The 20,596-nt window shown below is 33.2% G+C and overlaps 1 protein-coding gene across 2 annotated transcripts in view; it reads right to left on the bottom strand.

Moving 5' to 3' along the window:
• Positions 1–20,596, bottom strand: part of IBTK (inhibitor of Bruton tyrosine kinase) — a 77,524-nt gene extending 56,928 nt beyond the window's left edge. The window contains exons 1-9 of one of the 2 annotated variants that reach the window (XM_039853002.1): positions 20,398–20,596; positions 12,486–13,177; positions 10,584–10,680; positions 9,355–9,479; positions 6,005–6,115; positions 4,838–5,008; positions 3,257–3,374; positions 2,987–3,167; positions 903–1,026 (exon numbers count right to left, since the gene is read on the bottom strand). In XM_039853002.1, coding sequence (XP_039708936.1) covers positions 903–1,026; positions 2,987–3,167; positions 3,257–3,374; positions 4,838–5,008; positions 6,005–6,115; positions 9,355–9,479; positions 10,584–10,680; positions 12,486–12,806 — 1,248 coding nt within the window. In that variant the 5' untranslated portion in view covers positions 12,807–13,177; positions 20,398–20,596. The remainder of the gene's footprint in view (positions 1–902; positions 1,027–2,986; positions 3,168–3,256; positions 3,375–4,837; positions 5,009–6,004; positions 6,116–9,354; positions 9,480–10,583; positions 10,681–12,485; positions 13,178–20,397) is intronic. The other variant, XM_039853001.1, reaches the window with a different exon arrangement.

Below are 20,596 nucleotides of genomic sequence, written 5' to 3'. Positions count from 1 at the left end.
TCCCATGCTTCTTCTGCCTTCCATTAGTACAGATTAGAGCTCTAATTATTAAACATAGTTCCTGCTATTAAAATGATCAACTACAATATATTTATGTCTGTAATGTACGTAGAGCTTTATGATTTTAAATCTTCAATTTCTATAACATCAAATTTTATAGCACTTTATAAACCTCAAAAAAATTCTTATTTTTTTGTATGTTTTCATTTTGTTAAGAAAAAAGTAGAAAACAGTGTTTTTCTTGTCACTGTAAAACTTTTTCAGTGTTACTAAGATATAATATATATTTTTAAATTAACAATTTTATTAAAGAAATATACTGATATGTTTGCACAGGGAACTAAAATTAAAACTCTGTAGTATTTATGTAAATGAAAAGAGATATTATTTATATAGTAATTCAGAAATAGGATATCTTTTATACATAATAGTTATAATCCCTGCATATATATATATGTGTACATTTGTTTAAAACTCAGTCTGGGAGGAATTCTCTTTTCTAATTATGCAACAAATTTTTCATATTGCCTACTTCACTTATACTTTTTTTAAAGATTAGTTACATATCTCATATCTATACAACTCAGTATCACTTATCAGTATTCAATGTACAGATCAAATAACCCACCAAAATCCCTTATTTATTTCCATTTTAAGCACAGTAAATAAAATTATAAACTACAGTTTAACAAAGTAGTGCCATGAAACATTAGTTAAATGTCATCATACTTTCTTTGAAATACCAACTCCACACTAATTAATATTGGATGTCAAAAATAAGTTAAAAACAAAGTCAATAGAAATCATCACTATCATAGAAATACATTTTCACATTATCAGGTCCCCTACAGCTATCAAGTGAGAATAAGATTATTATACTTTTGCATAAATAATATACTCACTCTTCCAGCTCCATCCATTGCAAGAATGCAGATTTTTTCTTCCCCATTTTCTTTCAAGTGTTCAGGATCAACCCTGCATTCCATACGCCCCCCAGATACAAGAACTTTTTTCAGGTTTAGCTGTCTGGGTGGAAAAAAAAAATTCTAGATTAAATTGTTTTCTAAAATGCACATGCTCACTTTTAAAGAAATGACTATTCAAACAATAACCTAGGTTGATTATTGGGAAAAGTGACAAGACAATTTAGCCTTTGGCATCCTTAGTTCCTCCTTTCTATATTTCCCTACATGATGGCTGTTTCTTCCGATGGCAAGTTCTTTACTCCCAAAAGCCTCTACCTATATGCATGCTAATGCATGCGTGCAGTCTAGATTAAATAACATTAAAAACTACTAAGTATATTTGCATTTTAACAGAAAAGAACAATTTTAAACCTCAAAATAGAAATCCTTAATTTCAGCTATGAATTGATAAACTACCATGAAAATCATCAGTATTGTTAATTTAATAATTCATTCACTAACCGCATATTTCATTAGATCTGCATATGTGATGTGTCTATAGTACTGTGTGAAACCTGCCTGCTGCTATTCCAATGACTGTCCTCCCTTTAAGATATGCCTGTATTAAAAAAATGTTTTTCATTTCAAAATGACTATGTTATAAAATCTGTAACAAAAGAATTTCCTTAGTGAAAACTTGGATATATCTTAAATTTATGCAAATGTTATCAGGGAAGGTTTTATAAATGTTAACTGAAAACAAAACCTAACATCCCACAAATCATTTCATGCTCAGAAAAAAATTAGTGAGTTCTAAGAAACATGTATGTTTACATTTTCATGTTTCTGTAACTGAAATACGACCTACAACTGATAACCTTCCAATTGTTGTACATAGAAAGTAAGTTATAACAAATTGATGGTAGTCATTTTAAGCTCATGAGCTGTAACTTCACGATTGATATCTATTTATGAAGTTACCATCTCATTTACATTAGCAAAACCTCATTTTGTTCCATTTCAGTTACAATGCTAATTGCTTTCAAAGTTAGATGGCTATTCTCTAGAATTCCTGTACAATACAGGTCTCACTAATTGAGCTATACTTTTCCAGAGTCAAATATCTATTTTTCTATTTATATTTATCATTATAGTTATACAATATGAAGAAATATTATATAAACCAATAAAATATTAGTCTGAAAAGCATGTTTTATATAAAAGTTGAATACTTTGAAAACCATGATAAATATAAACAACAAAAAACTGCTATCAAATCAGATATGGATCGACTGAATGAAAGAATGAAAATATATGAAAAATAGATGAAAAATATATGAAAAACTGCTATCAAATCAGATATGGATCGACTGAATAAAAGAATGAAAATATATGAAAAATAGATGATTCTGCACTTAACTTACTTCATGATTGTTTTTTAAGCACTTGCTCCTTAAATCATTCAAAATGAAATCAGAGGTGACAGTATGAATGTAATGGTTTATGCAGGGAAGACAGGGAATGCCAACTACTTTAGTTTTATGATTTCTGCTTTAACTGGCTTTCTGATTACCAACCAATAGTTTACTGCATGCTACTATAACATGCTTTCAGATAACAGGCTATACAAGTACAGAGATAAATAATATATCACTTAGGTATAAACACTTGGACTGCATAGACAGTCTATGGCATATTATTGTTTTTTTTTTAAATAAGTGTACAATATAAAAAAAGACTACACATGAACCAATGATGATTATGTTACAAAGCAAAAATTATGATTAATCTAGTTTTGTTCACCAAAAACATAAAAAAAGGAAACTTATAGGTCATATCTAACCATATGTTATCATAATTCAGAAATACTGTTTTACAACTTACAAAGAACTTTTACATATATTCACTGGATTCTTGCCAAAAGACTAAGATCATCGGAGGCAAAAACTCCTGACTCCCCCTCCGGCCCCATTCAATTTTCTCCATTTGGCATTTCAGAGCATAGCATAAAGCTAATGCTGTTATATGCTGGAAGAGTTGAACTATTATTAAAGTTACATTTCTTTCATAGAAATACATACTTAGAAGCCATCTTCTTGCACTGATAGTCTGCAAGTAAATAAATATCTCCCCTTGCAGTAACACAGACTGTGGCCCCATCACTTGCAGCAACCAAAGACAGAGTGACATCCTTATGATGAAGGGCGGAGACTTGACGAGGAGCAGTTACACACTTTTCTCCATTGGGATCTAATAAATAACCTAAAAAATTACACAAATAAACAAATTACAAAATATCCATTTCAAGAATCCAATTTATTTTTCAGATACGGTCATCCAAGATTCCTTACCCAGTTGTCCACCATTTAGGCCCATAGTGTAAACAGCTTCTCTAGTCCACAACACTGTATGAAATTTGCCTGCTGCTACTCCAATAATTGTCCTTCCTTTCAGATATTTTGCCTGCATCTATTCGAAAAGATAAATAAGACTGCAGTTTACTATGTATGAATCAGTACATTTTTACAAAGATCCAGTACACCAGGGTAACAAATATATGGCATACTTGCTACCAGTGCCCCCTCAAATGCTAATGGCAGGAGTCACTAAAAGATCTCAGCATTAATACTGACACCCCAACTCTTAGAACACGATTTTAACATGTAAAAAATTGACATGGTATAAAAACCAAATCATTAAACTTTTGTTAACAAGCAATATGCAAAACAGGCATTCTCATTCTTATTAGAAAATATGGTACTTTTAAATTCGACATATCCAGAGTCTCTCAACAGTGGCTCTAATGGCATTTTGGGACAAATGATTCTTTGTTCTGGGGGATTGTCTTGCGCATTGCAGGAGATACAGCAGCATCTCTGGACTCAACCCACTAGATGTCAGTAGCACCGCTTCAACCCCTGCCCACAGTTGTGACATCTAAATATGTCTCCTGACGTGGCAAAATGGCTCCTGGGGGGGCAAAACTGCCCCCAGTAGAGAATACTAGTTATGTCTACATTAACCCAATGCTCTGAGGTAGCCACATAATAAGAAAAATGGGAGTAAAATTTACCATTCCTAAACAATTCTACAAAATGATTAAATATCCATAAATTCTACAGGTAGAGAAAATGGATCTCCTAAAAAGTACCACAGATTGGAGACTACTTCTAATTATTTTCTGGTAATTCCTATTGACTCATTAGTTATTCGAGAAGGAAAATCATTGGATTTAAAAGTTTATTAATAAAAAAATATATATCTAAAAGGCAAAAACAAACAAAATGTATATCTAATAATAGTTTTAAATCTGGAAGATTAAACCAGTGAAGAAATTTAATAACAGAAATACAAAACTTTATGAGCTAAAAACACATTTGTTATGGATAATGACTCTATTAAATTAGAATACCAGTCCCAGTTCTGTGTACTAGGTCCTGAAGTTGAGAAAAGGGTACCTTCTGATGGTGGTTGTGAAAATGGAAGAGGGAAAGTAGAACAAAGAACAGTGGCTTTTGGATCTATGTCCCTTCACATCAACTTGCCAGGTGTGATTCCTGTGCGTAAGCATATTTACAATGAACCCAATAAGCTCAGGTTTCTGGGTGCCTCACTTGCATAACCCATTTTGTATCTGTAAACATCACATTTTTTTCTTAAGGAGGTCTTAAATCCAAAATACTGGATTCCTCTTCTGTTTATGAGTACTTAAAAGTTAATCTAAGGCAGTTTGGTACCTAATTTCCCAAGTGCTTTCTTTCTTACTCCAAACAAATACTAATTTGTACTATGCTTAATTTTTCCTGTGAAAAATAAAGTATATACCATTGAATGTAAGTAAAATAAATTACTCTGTCAATATACTCATTCTTTTTGTCCATATAGGTTTTATAGCAAATAGTTACCTTATTGTTTAAAAATGAGAAGTTTACCTGTCTGGGCACATTACAACTGGAAGGTGGAGGAATAATTCCTAATTGATGAAAAATATTTAGACCAAATGTATAAACACATCCATCTTCAGTTAATACAACAGTGTGATCCTCAGCAGCTGCCACTTGGGAACAATTATGACCACTCAGTCCTTCCACAAGCCTAGGGACCTACAAAATAAAATTAATTTTAGTATAATATATTAACCCTTTACATAGAAATACAAATAGAAATCTGATAATACTATGGCCAAAATGACACGACTGATATGACTCTACATAGGTAAACTCTACAATTCAGCAAGGGGCAGATGAGTTTAATAGGATATGGACACTGGTTTATGAGGAAAATATAAAACCCCAGTAAGACATTTCAATAAAATTATTTGATTTAACAAATTATTTTGGAGCCCTTATCGTACACCAAGTACAGATCTGTTTGGAATGAATAAAGGGAGCTTTTCAGCTAAAGTATTCATTGGTGTATTGAAGAAACAAATAAAAATACAGAAAACAATGCATCCCTTTAACGAGTAACCAAACATACGACCTCCTTTGGAGTCATCTGTCCTGGGTTCAAATCTTAATTCTGCATTTACTAACTATTTGATCTCAATCGATCTCTTGTCTTCTTTACCTGAACACAAAATAATAGTATTTTATATAATAGGACTGGTGTTAGAAGTAGATGAGTTGGTAATTATAAAATATAACAGTCTCTGACATAGAGAAAGCAATCAATAAATAATTACCATTACTATTGTTATTGTGTATAAGATGAGGATAATACCTATAACCTCACAGGTTGTTGTCAGTCTTTATGAACAATGCCTAGAATAAACTTTCAAAAAATGGAAGCTGTTGTCATAGTTCTCTCTTTCCTTTTGAAAGCACCGTTAAATTAATGATAAATACATCAGTAGTCCCTTCCCAATATTTGCTATAAGGAAAATATAATTTTTCTTTGATGCTTTATAATTTTGCGTATCTAAATGCTTAATTTGAACATGATATATCAGAGAGATTATCAATTTTTTTAAATCTATTATCAACTGGCATTTTATGTTCTCTTTATGCTGGTTAAAAACTTTTTTTAGTTAACTGAAGCTTCCAGTTTATCAAAATTTTACTGAAGTTACCTAAACTGTGTAATGACATTTCAATTACCAAGCATGTCTGTTCATCTCCATGGCCTAAACGTCCTCCAGGACCATGACCGCAGGTGTAAACCTGCCCTTTTTGAGACAGAAACACTGAGTGAAATTTACAAAGCACCACCTATGGGAAAATAAGAGAATATTATTAAAATTCTCTGAATGAAATATCTTTATTTTATTTAAAAAAAAGAAATTAATAGAATATTGCTAATTGTTTAAGCTGGATGATGGGTACGTGGGATTCATTATACTATTCTCTCTGTACACATTTAAAGGTTTCTGTAATAAAAAATTAGAAATATACGTTTTACTTTAAAATTACGTCTAAAAACAGTCATACAGGAAAAAAAAAACAAACGAGGAATTAAGCAAGTGTTACCCACGGAAGAAACTAAACAAAGGAAAATGCAAATCTTCCGTCTTCAGAAGTAGCCAGTTGCTTTCCAACTTCAAACGCCCAAACAGTAACAATTTAGCAAAGTGCAATATGAACCATAAAGATTACCAAATAGTGACTATATTATTAAATAGTGGAAATGTCTTAAGAGTATTTTTTAAAAACAAGAACATCACCTATACGTGGGGAGTGCAGGGTAGACAGAATGTCCTTTTTATACCTCTAATTCTGTCTAATATATCTTTAATATCATTATATGCCTTTAAATAATTTCATATTTATTTTCAAGTTTTTCTCTCTTCCCTGCTTCCTTTCTTCTCTGCCTCCTTCTCAACACCCTCCTTACCCTCTGACAAAGACATATTCACTTATCCTTACTAGAAGACAAGGGTACTGAAATGGTTGAACTGCATCGGCAAAAGAACTGGAAACCAAGAGCAGTTTCAAATATGCATGTACTTACATATCTAACCCTCAGGCTGTACTTGGCTATTTTTCAGTGCATCTAATAATGCAGGGTATTATTTTATCTTAATACCATTTTAAAATCCTCTTTTATTTTTAACAATTATTTACACATATTTCTCATGCCACCTATAAACATTTCTAACTTAAGATACAAAAAGATGATGGAGAAATAAAGAAATCCTAGAATTATTTTCCAGAAAGTGAAATTCTTTTGGAAAATAGGAAAAATTATAAGCGGACTGCAAACTCTATTTATACATATCCTTAAACCACTCGGCGAGTTCTATAAATGCATGTGCCCATCATAAGTAATGAAAAAAGTCATCATCTCACAAATACCGGAAAAGTCTAAAAAGAAAACAAAATTATATTTGAATTTATAATAGTTAGACTTTGTAAGAAAAAAATCATGTTATGAAACCAGAAACATATTTTGTTCAATTTTACATTCAATATTAGAATGCTTTTCTACAATTTCTGACTTCTACTATATTAAACAACCAATACCAGAACTTAAGACCTCGACTTTAAAACCTCTAAATTTTTTAAGGAAATAATTGAACATGGCTTTTCATCTTAATTCTCAGGACTATATTATGCTAATATTAACAATCTCTATCCCATGGTAGTTAATTCATTTGGTACCATACTACAGAATCAGCATTTTATCAGTGACTAATGGGACTCTCTATATAACTGGCGCTCAGTAAATGTTCCCATAAACTTGTTTCCTCTTTTTTGACTGAAATTTACAGTTTTCCTTCCTCTAAAACATGCCCATAGTGCTTGCTTCAACTCTTCGTCTGTGGTAAATAAAATCTCTTACATCCTTAATCTCTTCACAAAATACTCTTGCCTTACCTGAATGTAGCTTTCTCTTTGGGTGTACTGTTTCATCCATAACCCTACCAAGTGGAATGTGCTCAGTTTTTCTATAACACATATATCTTGGGGATCAGAAGGTACAATAAGCCTCTGGTTTCCTAATGCCACCATTATGCCTTCATTCTTGTGTACAATCCCTGCTCTTGAAAAAGATCTTAGTTCATAAACTCTGATACCATACACTAATTCAAAAAAAGAAAAACATATCTTTCTGAAGTACCCCAACTCTGATCAATCATTAGTGGCTGCTGATGGTAGAATACCATTTTAAGGAGGATTCTGAAGACCTGTTCAGGCTAGGTTTAAAATACACACACACACACACACACACACACACGCGCGCGCGCACGCGAGGCGGGAGGGAAGAGTGGGGGAAGGGGAGAGAGCTGGGGAACATGTTGTAATTGACTAGCATTGTCTACCAAATGTTCTGGACTAATTGAGGGTGGGAGCAGCTCGTTTGCCACCCCTGTTCTAACTGCTTACCATGCTGCTCATCTCCTTCACATTCACCAGAAACTCTAAGACTAGGCTTATGACTCCTATCCATCTAAGTTCCTTCATTGTCCTAAGTTCTTTCTATATCTAAGTAGATGGTTCACCAGAATCCTAGCTTTCATGACACAAGTCTACCCCTTACTTCTCTAGTCACTCTTCATTACCATAGGGGCTCCTGTTCCTGGCCTCTCAAATTTTAATATTCTCTAGAGTTTAACTCTTCTATTTCATTTTTTTAAAAACTGCTAATTGTGATGCATTAGGTAATGACTTTTGTTGTGAAAAACTCTTCTACAGAGCCTTCATATGGTGTCCACATAAGTTATCATTAGAATATTTTTGGGAAAGAGAGGGAATGATATTACACCAAGAAAATAATCAGACAGATATGAACTCAATAGACATGTTCTAAAGTATAATCCTCAGGATCGAGAAATTGAGATTTATAGCTTTAAAAAATAAGTCAGTAGCAAAAATAACACTTTGGTCTTGTTAAATTTAAATACTTTGAAAGAATGTCCAGAGTACAACTGAAATAAAGCTCAAGAAAAAAGCTGAGACTAAAGATATAAATTACACACACACATATATACACACATACACACACAAAGTGGTATAAAGAAAGATGAGTGTATCAACAGTAGTAAAATCCAAGGAAGTGGAAGATATCCAGCATAATGACAGAACCTTTACAATTACATCAATTAATTTTATGATTACTTATATTTAAGTACTCAGGTTCACTTACCTAAAACTAGCAACACTGAGTTTCTACAATGAATTCACTTGAAAAACAACTAGAAGAACTCTTAATTTTTGTTACAAAAGCTAGAAAAATCAAAGAAGCTCTACTTTTTTAAAGTTAAATTAACATCTGTATAATGCCTTCTAATTTCTAACACTGCTTGACACATCTCAGTTTTATGGTATTTCACACAGTCTAAATACATTTAAGGCATCTAAACTAGAATTAATAAAGTTGACTGATTTCTTTACTCGAACATGTTGTTATATCTTCAACAAAGTTAGCATAATCCAAATGAAAAGATGAACTATCAAATACAGAAGTTCTTTTTAATCTCTAAAAGTACATAGATTGTACTTCAAAATACCTGCTTAATATAAACTCCACTCCTGGAGAACAGATCCACCAACTCTGGATGATGTTTGCTATTCTGGCTTCCATGACCCAGGGTAAAATTTGTATTATCTCCCCAAGTGTAGACATCTGTAGGATCTAAAATAAAAATTAGGTTTACATTCTTTTACATTTTAAAACAAACATCAGTGTAGTTTGATCAATTACAGATATAGTCCACTAATCAGTTTACCTCAAACATCAGTCTTTACAGGAACTAATTTAACTACCATATTTAGAAAGATGCTGCCAATGCTCTCTTTTAAATTATAAATCTATTAACCTTATATAATTCTGGGACTATAAATGAGAAAATCGAAATCAGCACAGGCCTGTCTCTCAATGTAAGCAATCTAATATTTGTTTCTTGTTTCTTCGGCAGTTCAAGTTTAACTGCCAAATAAGTAAAATACCACCTACCATATCCCCTTAGTTTCCATGAAAATAATAGTTATTTAAAATGTTATTAATATATATATAAAGGTTCTAAATGAAGCAAATGTGATGTTACTGTTTCTACATAAGAGTTAACTTTCAACAGTTTGCTCTTAACAAACGCAAAAATCACACTGCTGATTAGAGTATCCATTACACTGGGATAAAAATCAAAGCTAAGTTTATGATATAAATCTTCATTTTTATTTTCCAAGGCTCATATAATTCCATTATAACTGTAACTTGCAAAACTGTGTCCAAGGTAGAATAAAATGAAGAATGAGTCCTTACTTAGCTTGCTCACTACTTAAATACAAACTACAGAGTACTCCCATTTAAATCTCTTCTCTTTTTCCACCAATTTCCATTTCCAGAGCTCAAAGGGTAAATAAATTGGAGGGATAAGCAGAACTAGAAGAATGTGTGGGTAGAAGAATCACTTCCTTTTTCCCTCTACCTTAAATGCTGATGTTACTTTCTAGTTGCACATTAATGACTTTACAGTAGTTAACAATTCTAACTGCCTTCCTTCTTTAGGCCGTGTTTTTACTCTAATAGACATATACAGATTAAAACTGAAAAATGCAAAATAAATTGAAGTGTTGTGAATGGGAAACCAAAATTATCAACCAACAAACATCAAAGTTAAAGTTCTTTGCAGATATCCACACGCAAATAAATTTTCTCAGATATTTTAATAAGAATAAAATTTCATTAAAATTTTCTAAAGCTGTACTCTAATGGAATATATATGTGGAATTTTCTTACCAGTATTTTTGAATACTACATGAGCTGGTCTATCTTTCATTACAAGATCCAAAGCCGACAAGCCTTCTTTATCTTGAATATACAAGCTAACTCCATGCTAATAAAAAAAAGGAAAAAAGTATGTATGTATATAATTGGATATATATTTTAACGTTTGTGCATGATCAGAATAACTTCTTATTCGTATTTATCAAAAGCCAGAAGATCAAGCTCATAAATACATTAAAAAATATTTACTAACAATTATCTATGAACACATTTTTTCTTACACACTGAAGAGAACTAAGAAAAATCAAATATCCAATACTTGGTGGAATAAGAAAGGGTCAAAAAAACATAAAAAAATAAAATAAATAACATTCAAAATCAGAATGAACATGATGTGAGAGTTTTCTTTGGTAAGGCAGGTCTGGTCGCCTATGAGGCTCCAGCTCTTGGACCTGTCTGTGTCAGTGTGTATGTACACATGTATACACTTTTTTTGTATGTGAAAAGCAATATTCTATGTCCAAGCAAGGGCTGCAAAGATTTCAAGGCAATGGCAGAATAATACTTATACTAGGATTTACTGTTTATAAATATAATGTGATCACCTATGCTCCATATCTTTTTGCCTTGAATTCCATTATATTATTGGCATTAATATAATTATTTTTATTTATGTGATAATGTTCTCACCTTTCTACTTAAAAATTTTTATAGCATTAATTATGGCCTCTTATAAATCACAGTTAGATCATATCTGAAAAATATCTTCATAGAAATTTCTTACCCCTTAAATTTGTACCACCACCACCACAATAACCAACACTCACCTATCTTTCTCTATAAAAGATTATAATAAGGGAATTAAACTAATACCCAAAACTTTTAGATATAAGAGGAATTAACAATAATTAAACTTAAGGAAAGTTTTTTCCTCATTGAAACTCCCTGGAGAAAAAAAAATGAGGAAGGTACTACTGTTCTCTTTTCATAGATGAACTTGAGGTTCAAGATTTAGTAACTTCTCCAAGATGACTCAGTAATTAGACCTAGATAATCTAACTCCAAAAAAGGATATTTTACTATAAATATAGACTGAAAATTACTTTGATCAGTTAATGTCACTAAATAAAGACCACTATGTAAATACTTTTTTAAAAGTCAAAAATTGATGAATAAACCAAAGATAAGCTCCTGAATGTGACAACAAGTTCGCTGAGGACAAGAACTGCTTTGTTCTTCTCTGGGTCCTCCACAAACAAGGCAAAATGCCAATACAAAAGAAAATTGTTCAGTTTAAAACTCATGACTTCTGATAGTGAGTTTTTGCATTCAATAGTAAAATGACATTGGGGCATATCTCAAAATATTTCATTATTTAGCTATACAGTACAACAAATATAGACTTAATCTACTTGATGGGAAAAATTCAAATAGATTAAGCTGATTCTAATAATTTTTAAAGAATTATAAACATTTTATCCCAGCCAAACAAGAAATTAACTATTCAAAAGCACAGACCCTAAGTCATGTATTTCAATAACTAGTGCCCTTTTAAAGTAGTTAAAATAGTTTTATACAAAAGTAAACCATACTTCTGAAAAATACTAAAAGAGACACACAATACTGACTGAATGATAAAACACCTGAGACTTCAAAGTAACATGGGATGGAGAAAGTCAGTGAGACAAAACTGGCCAACAGTCATATATTGTAAACTTCGGTATATGTTTACAATTTTATATCATAAGAAGTTTAAATAAAAATATATGAGATTTGATCCTAAAGATGAGTTATAACCATAAAAATTATCAATTAATAAGAACTCAAAACTTTTTAGGAAATTAAGTGGGGTGTATGGAATAAAGAAAAACACATGCCAAACCATATATTTTTAAATAAACAAATGACACTTACCTTCAATAGAGACCAAACACAATCAATATGTCCATAAAATATGCTTCTGTGCAAAGCTGTCCATCCTGACTCCTTGTCTTTCACCAATGGATCCACTCCTTTCTCAATAAGCCATTCTAACACTCCTTTCTGACCACAAGAGGAAACAAGGTGGAGGGCATTTCTGCCAAAGGCATCCTTGATAGTTGCAGCATTATAACAATGACTGGAGAGAAAGGCTTTAATCTGGTTTTCGTTCCCCTTGGTTACTACAGAAAGGACATCCAAAGCATGCTTCAGGGATCGACACTTTGATGTGCAGTCAGGGATGGAAGAATTCATCCTAAATGTTTTTGTACTGTTTACTTCTTCAGAATAGTCAGACAAGACTAATTTTAAAAAATGAAAAAGCCAGGACACAAAAGTGCTTTCAGAAAGGTTAATAGAGAATAAATGGCCTGTTTAGGATTATAATTTAAATCCTCATGGCAAGAGTATAAAACTATAAATCTTTGTACAATTTCTTTTGGCACTTAAATCAAAAAATTATAAATAGCTCTATAAAGTTTATATCAAATACAAGTTCTTGATTTAAAAAAAACCTGTGCAGTTTATAAATTATTCCTGGAGTCAAGCACCAAGGGGGAGTGAGGAGGGGAACTCCCCCTCCACACTGTCTGATCCGTTTAAATATCCATAATTGCAAGGGTGACCTATAAGAGAAAGGGAAAGGAAGACAAAGTAAAAATACAAAATCTCTCACTCTCCTAAAGTACTTTACAATACAACTACTTTCATATTTAAGTGCCCCCAACTCCTACTAAAAAAAAAAAAAAAAGTATCAACTTTTACCTTCACATCTGTAGTATTCTATATCTACATCAGTCATCCTCACCTTTTTTCCAGTCTCATGTTTAAGGCTAACCTCTGTGTCTATACTCTGGAGTCTACCTCTTTTCTTCTAAAACTTTCATTCCTTCTCTCCTGCATTTTTACAGTCTACTGGCTATGTCCCCCACAAGCTATAAACACACTTAAATCTACCATCTTTATAGGAATTTCATCCCAAACTCTCACCCCTTAAATCTATATCACCACCACCACCAAGCACCACAATAAACAACACTCTAATCATTTAATTTTTACTAAGTCCTTGCTCTGTGCTAAGATTCTCTCTGCCTAAAAGGTCCTTCAACATAGGAGATGATAATTAAAGAACAGGTATCAAAACAACTGGAGAGCTTTACACAAAAAAAAAAACCTTTAGATATTTACTTTATACTTTAAACCAATATAAATTCTAGACAGCTCAAAGACAAATAGAAAAAAATGACATCTTAAAAGCACTAGATGAAAACATAGGAGACTCTTTTTTATAATCTCAAAGCACAGAAGGACTAAGTATGATTTGAAATCCAAAAATTATAAACAAGATTAATTCAATCAATTTAAAACCTACATGAAAAAATTTTTGAGAAAAATCTTCTCTTATAGTCTCTACAAATCATTAAGAGATCAACAAAACAAAAGTCAAAGAATATGACATTTCTCCAAAAAGAAGAAATTTAAATGGATTTTTTAGAAAAGAAGCTCACCCCACACAAAAGAAATGCAAATTACAACTATGAGATATCATTTTTAGCTATCAGAATTGCAAAGATTAAAAAGGTTGATATTACTACACACTGATGAAGCTGTGAGGAAATAGGAACGAACTCTACAGCATTGCTGGTGAGAGCATAAATTAGTACCACTTCTATGTTGAGTAATTTACTAATACGTATCAAAATGTAAAATACACATTCCTTCTGACCCAAACAATTTTACCCCTAGGAATTTATCCTGTAAAAATATATCCATGTGTGAAATGGCATAAGTACAAGAACATTCACTGCATCATTGTTTGAAATAGAAACAATGGAAAAAACCTAAATAGTTAAAAAGAAATTATGGTATGCCCATACAAAAGAATCTTTTCATGTATAAATAAACCAGCTACATAATATGATATGAAATAATCTCCAAGATATATTATAAAATGTCTTTTAAAATGAGATGCATTTCTAATACTATTTGTGAAAAAAATGTATATGTATGTACATGTTTATGCTGGAATATGCATGAAAAGAGGTCTAGAATACACCAAAAAAAATGGTTAAAGGTGGTTGCTCTGGGGAAGGGCACCAATGGTTGGAGACAGGAATGGAAGGCAGACTTTTTACTGTGAACAGTACTTTTTACTGTGAACCCTTGTTGAATGCTTTACCATGTGCATGAATATACCTATTCAAAAATAAATGTCTAAAAATATAAATAAATGCTAACACATTGATTAAAGAGGCCACTGGAAAGTATAGAAAACTCAACCATCATATATGAGCCTCATGCTTCCTTTTTCCCAATATGTTACCCTATTTGCTTTGCCCCATTCAGATCTGGAGAAATGAAATATCACTTGTCAACTATTTGATAAAACTACTATTCTTCAGTTTCTTCACTACCCGTTAGAAAACTAACCACGAATATATTAGAAATTTTATATATCTAGAATGGACTACTTTTACACTAAGCATTTCTCATCACCTTTTTATTATCAACTCCTAATTATCTTCTTCTTTGTCCTCTGGATTTTAAATTAGTCAATTCATTCATAATGCCTAGTTTTTAAAGCTTTTATAGTAGAAATTCTACACAAATTCTTTTCTCCAAAATATCATACTATTGTTCTTATACTCCTCAAAATACTTTTTTCACTTTATTTTTAAAATATAAATTTTAAATGATAGAGAAAAAGTTATAAAAAGACTATTTGGAGGGACATACATCAGTTTACATATGCATAGGGGAAACTTCTGTGCACCAGGTACAGACATAAAACATTCCAAAGCTGCACTGTCCACTCCCAAGACTCAGAAGTCCTAAATATAACTAGTTTTTAACTATTCTGATTTCCCCATCTGGAAATGATAGCATAGAACTATATGATTCTTCATCCTTTCTAGCTCCAGTTCCACTTCTACCAGTCTGTAAGTTTTATAATTTGATATCGTCCTTATAAAAATTACCCCCACATTAAAGTATTGATTTGAACTACAAAGTGTTTGGTAGTTAGATGACATAAAGAAAAAGGTAGCAAAGCCTCAAGTAGTTTAAAATGTTAAAACTAGAACACATGATATATAGTAAAATTCAAATGTAGTTAATTTCATTCTGTTGAGGCTTGCCATCATTATATTTTCAAGGTCTCCATAATACCTGAAAGGAACTATTTAACGGTGAATCACTCAAACCCTACGTGAAAGAATTAAGATACAATAGAAAAGATTTCCCTAATATAATTTAAAGGGAAAACAAAAGGATATAAAATATAAAAGTGATAGCAAACTAAAACATATATATACAGAGAGGAGCACATAGAGAATACTATGAATATTAACATGGAAATGACTAAGAGCTAATTTTTTAGAGTCCTATATATTTGGATTCAAATACAGCAATGCCAGCTGTTACCAATTACGTAACGAAAAATTACATAAACTCTCCAAGCCCTCATTTCCTCATCAGAAAATGGAGACAATAACCACCAACCTCAAAGAGTTACTGTAATGATAAATAAAACCGCTTAGCATGGTGTCTGGCACCAAACATACATTCAAGAAACAGTAATTTTTATTACTATTATTTCTTCATTAATGAAAAGGTAACACATTTCAATCCCAAAGTTCATGTTTGAGCTTCACTGTTTCCACTATTTGGTTTTGATGCAAACTCCTCCAACAAAACCACACACACTAAGGGTACCAATGACCTCTGAATTGCCAAATACTTTTGGATACTTTCAGTTCTTATCTTCCTTGTTTTTGAGTCATCAGTATCACATTCTCCTAAGGAATCTAGAAAGGGATGCTGAAAGGCTAGAGAGCCACTGAAGCTTTTAAGCATGGGATCTCCTATCACTTCTTCCAAAAGTATTATTCTTTCCCCTGATATTCAAATATTTGGCTTCTCTCAATATTCCATCTTCATTCTCCTTTTCCTCTCTACTTCATATTCTCCCAGGATAATTTCAATCTCTCCTGTTAACTTCAACCTACATGTTCATAATCCCCAAATTTGTCTCCTGCCCTCCCATTTAAATTCCAGGCCCATATTTCCAATACCTACTGTAAATGTTATTTATGCATTTAACAAATGCTTATTGAAAGCAAAGGAAACAAATATTTATTTAGCATCTAATACATTTTGGATATTTCACATCACAGAGAGGTTAAGTAAGCCACTCAAATCATACCACCAGTAAAAGACAAGTTAGAACTCAAACACAGATCTGTTTAACAGTAAAATCCAAGCTATTTCTACAGTACTACATCTCTTCTCCAGTGCATCTACAGTTAAGTCACAAGGTACTGGAAAAACAAAAACAAATAGGACTTAAATATTTTAGATAAAATGATAAAATATAGATTCATGGACAATACTTAAGTGAAAGTATAGCTCATTTAACAACTGCATCAACTGAACAAAATTTATTATGTATTATACAGTCTCTACCATCAAAGGGTAGCAGTTTGATAGAGGAGACTGATTTTATTTAAGTAATAAAAATATATCATGACTATAAATCTATGGTAAACAAGTGACTGATAGGAATGGAGAATAGACAAGAGGGATCTAGGGAAATTTCCCACAAGAGATATATAAACTAAGGCTTAAGATGAATACATGTTTGCCTGATAAATTCAGGGTGAGTAGGCACTGGATATAGAAGGAACAGTAAATAAAAAAGCACTAGAAACATCTTGGTCCATTCTGAAAATTCCAAGTAATTCAGAGGACAAAAATGAGTGAGGCCTACTATACATACAAGGATAGACTAGATTATGGACAGCCTTATGTGCCTTTTTAGAGCTAAAGAAAGTGAGCATTTCAGAGACATATTTAGGATCTTGAATTGATCAAACGTGGTGATGACTCCCAGGTTTCTGGCTTGATTACAGACAAAGCAACCAGGAAGAAGTGTGAGGGGTAAATATTTTGGAAATCAGAAAAACAAATTTAAAAAAAGGAATGAATAAAAAAGGTGAAAATTTCTGTTTCATATGTGATGAGTATGAAGTGTTGATGGGAAACTGAGTTGGCTACAGGCAATTGTTCAACCTTAAAGACTGATCTACCAGAAAGGTGTTAGCTAGTAGGTTTAGCCCTCAAGAGTGGCTCACAATCTTACTTATCCTTGGTTGAGTTCAGTTGTCTTCCTAAAACCTAAATTTGATGATGCTATTTTAAGATATTCAACCAAAATTAACTAATATCTACACAGACATCTCTCAGAGATACTGCAGGTTCAGTTTCACAACACCGCAATAAAGCAAGTTGTAATCTTTTTGCTAGTGGAGGGTCTAGCCTCCAATTTGTAAAAAAGACAACATCTGTGAAGTGCAATAAAGTGAAATGCAATAACACAAGGCATGCCTGTATTTCATGTGCGAAGAATAGCAGCCCTGTGATCTCAGGAAGAGGATACCAGTTAGGCCTGATAACCACGTAGCAAAGTTCAGACTCTGAATTCAGAACACCTGAGAGAAACCCAGATAGGCCACTAGCTAAATGACCCTGGGCACATCACAATTTCCTAAGCTTCAATTCTCTCACTTGTAAAAAGGGGATAACAACTACTTATCTCCCGAGTTGTTCTGAAAAATAAATAAGATAATTCATCCATATGTAAGCAACTAATAAATGTTAGGAAAGTGGGGGGGGAGGACATACTGGTATACAGGTCAGAAAATGCCAAAACTATATTAGAATCCTTGCTGCCTAGAATGCTTCTGACACAAACCTTTACAAGGCGCCCAACTTGCCCATGGCGTACAAACATATCTACCAACTTTTGAACTTTCATATGAACAAGCATAGTGTTTTATATAATGTAGGTTAATTTAATCCTCTTTTCAGCTTCACTGTTGCCCCTGTATATATTAGCTTCATTTTACAATGAGGAAATTGGTGTGAAAGTTTAAGTAACCCATTCAAAATCACATACAAAAGAGTACTCTAGAGTCTATCTACTCTACCCAAAATGCTCTCTCTAAATGCAGTTAAAAAATCTTCAATGAGAAGTAGAATAGTGTAGTAGAAAAAATTACTCTTATTTGTAGTCACAGAACTGGGTTCCTACTATCTAAAACCTTGCCCAAGTAATTTCTCTAATCCTTAATTTCTCTATCTGAAAAATGATAATAACCTGCCTCGTAAGTGTGTACTTTGCCTACACATAAAGATTTTAAGCTCCTTAAGGGAAGGGAAGAGAATGTCATACTTTATATTTCTCATAAAATATGTATTCAGGAGGTAGATTTTTTAAAGAGTTGCATATGTTTGTATCTACATTAAATTATTACAAAACTGCAAATTAGTGACTCAAAATGGAAGAATTTTAAAAATTTTAAATTCCTTCTGTAAGCCTTGAAAATTAATTTTAAAACACAAATGCTTACTATTTTAAGTAATTAATAATTTAGCTTTATCAATATTGTATTTCACTCTAATGTTTTCTCAACTATCATCTGGGTACAAGAGATACAAATGTCAATACTTTTATCAGTGCAAAACTTATTTTCGCAATAGAAGAATTCCCAAAATTTTAGGGGGCAAGCACATCTCTAGATGTGGCAAAGAATTACTGCCCTATTAATGAAACTAACTTTGACATCATTTATAATAATTAACCAAGTAATTCTGATCTTCTTTATGTAATAGGTACATTCACTTATGACCTATTGAACTTTTTGGTCTCAAAACATGAGGGTTAAAAATGCAATAAGTTCCTTACATGGAATGTAGCATACTAAAATCCCTCAATACAATTTTTTTTTTAATTTAAATAATAGAACCATTTTTTAGATTTCTTGAAGTAACTCTGCTTTTACTAAAGCTACTGCAAACATCTATAATATGATTTTATTTAGAAAAAAAACAGCTCTTTCTGTCCTCATCTACCTTTATGTCAGTTTCTAAAAACCAATAAACATCAAGGATTTCAAAACAGAAAAAGGACTGAAAAGATCAAGAAGTGGCTATGCAAGGATGTGAATTTACACATCATGGGCACAGACACACTACCACTCATAAAAGTCACATTCTTTCAGTATTCTGATGAATTTCGATTTCTCAAATGCCGTACTTCGAGGCATTAAAAAAAAAAAAAAGTGCTATATCAATCTCTGCTTCCTGAAAGATATCCTGTCTGGTTAACACAGTTTTATGAACTACGCTGGTAAACAGGAGTCGAGGATATCCAGGGTTAACTATTTCGCTGCGAGGATGTCCAGGGTTAACTATTTCGCTGCTGAAGCAAAACTTTTTTTAGAACCTGGCATGTTACAAGAGCAAAAGGCTTCTATATTCTCCAAAGGATATGTGTCCTCCACTCCCATCCCCTCACCCCCCCCCCCCCAAACCGGTGTTTTCACAATACACAATCGATTACACCAGACTTCAGTATCCCCACAGCGGACTAAAACTGTGACCTCACGAAGGAGAAACACGCCTCGAGGAATGGCTTTAAATTGATGGCTAGAAGGAAGTGACCAGACAACTATCAGATGCAACTAGCAATGCAACAGCGCCGGAGGGCGTGTCAGGCAGGTCCGCAACGTTATACGTCGCCTGAACAGACCATTCATTCGCTTAGGGAGGAGGCGGGAAGGCGGATGCTGGGACTCAGGACACTCTGCTCGCCCCGCGCCGCCTCGCGCGAAGCCAGGCAGCCTCGACGCCGCTGGGTCCCCTCCCCGCGGTCCATCCCCGCTACTAGAGTCCACGGTCACCCGCACCGTCTGTAAAGTGAATACTGTCCCATCACCCCCGGCTAAAGAGACGCCGTCTTCTCAGCCCGCTCCGCACGGTAGGGCCACGTCGAGCCCTCCCTCACCAGTCGCTAGATGAAAGTGCGCCAGCGGTCTACTCGGGGTGGGTACACAGCTGCGCAGGGACTCATCCTCAATGAAGGCAACAGGAGGAACCGAACAGCGCCAGGGAAGGCCGGTCCCCAGACTCCGGTGAGGTCTGGCCGCGGCAGCAGCTACAGCCGCGATTACAGGCACAGGGCAGGGGAAGCAGGAAAAAAGGGC

The sequence above is a fragment of the Pteropus medius genome, unplaced genomic scaffold (genome assembly GCF_902729225.1).
Source record: "Pteropus medius unplaced genomic scaffold, Ma_sr-lr_union100, whole genome shotgun sequence".
NCBI lineage: Eukaryota > Metazoa > Chordata > Mammalia > Chiroptera > Pteropodidae > Pteropus > Pteropus medius.
Note: the sequence above shows the minus strand (reverse complement) of the source record. Positions and strands in the feature narration are given on the sequence as shown.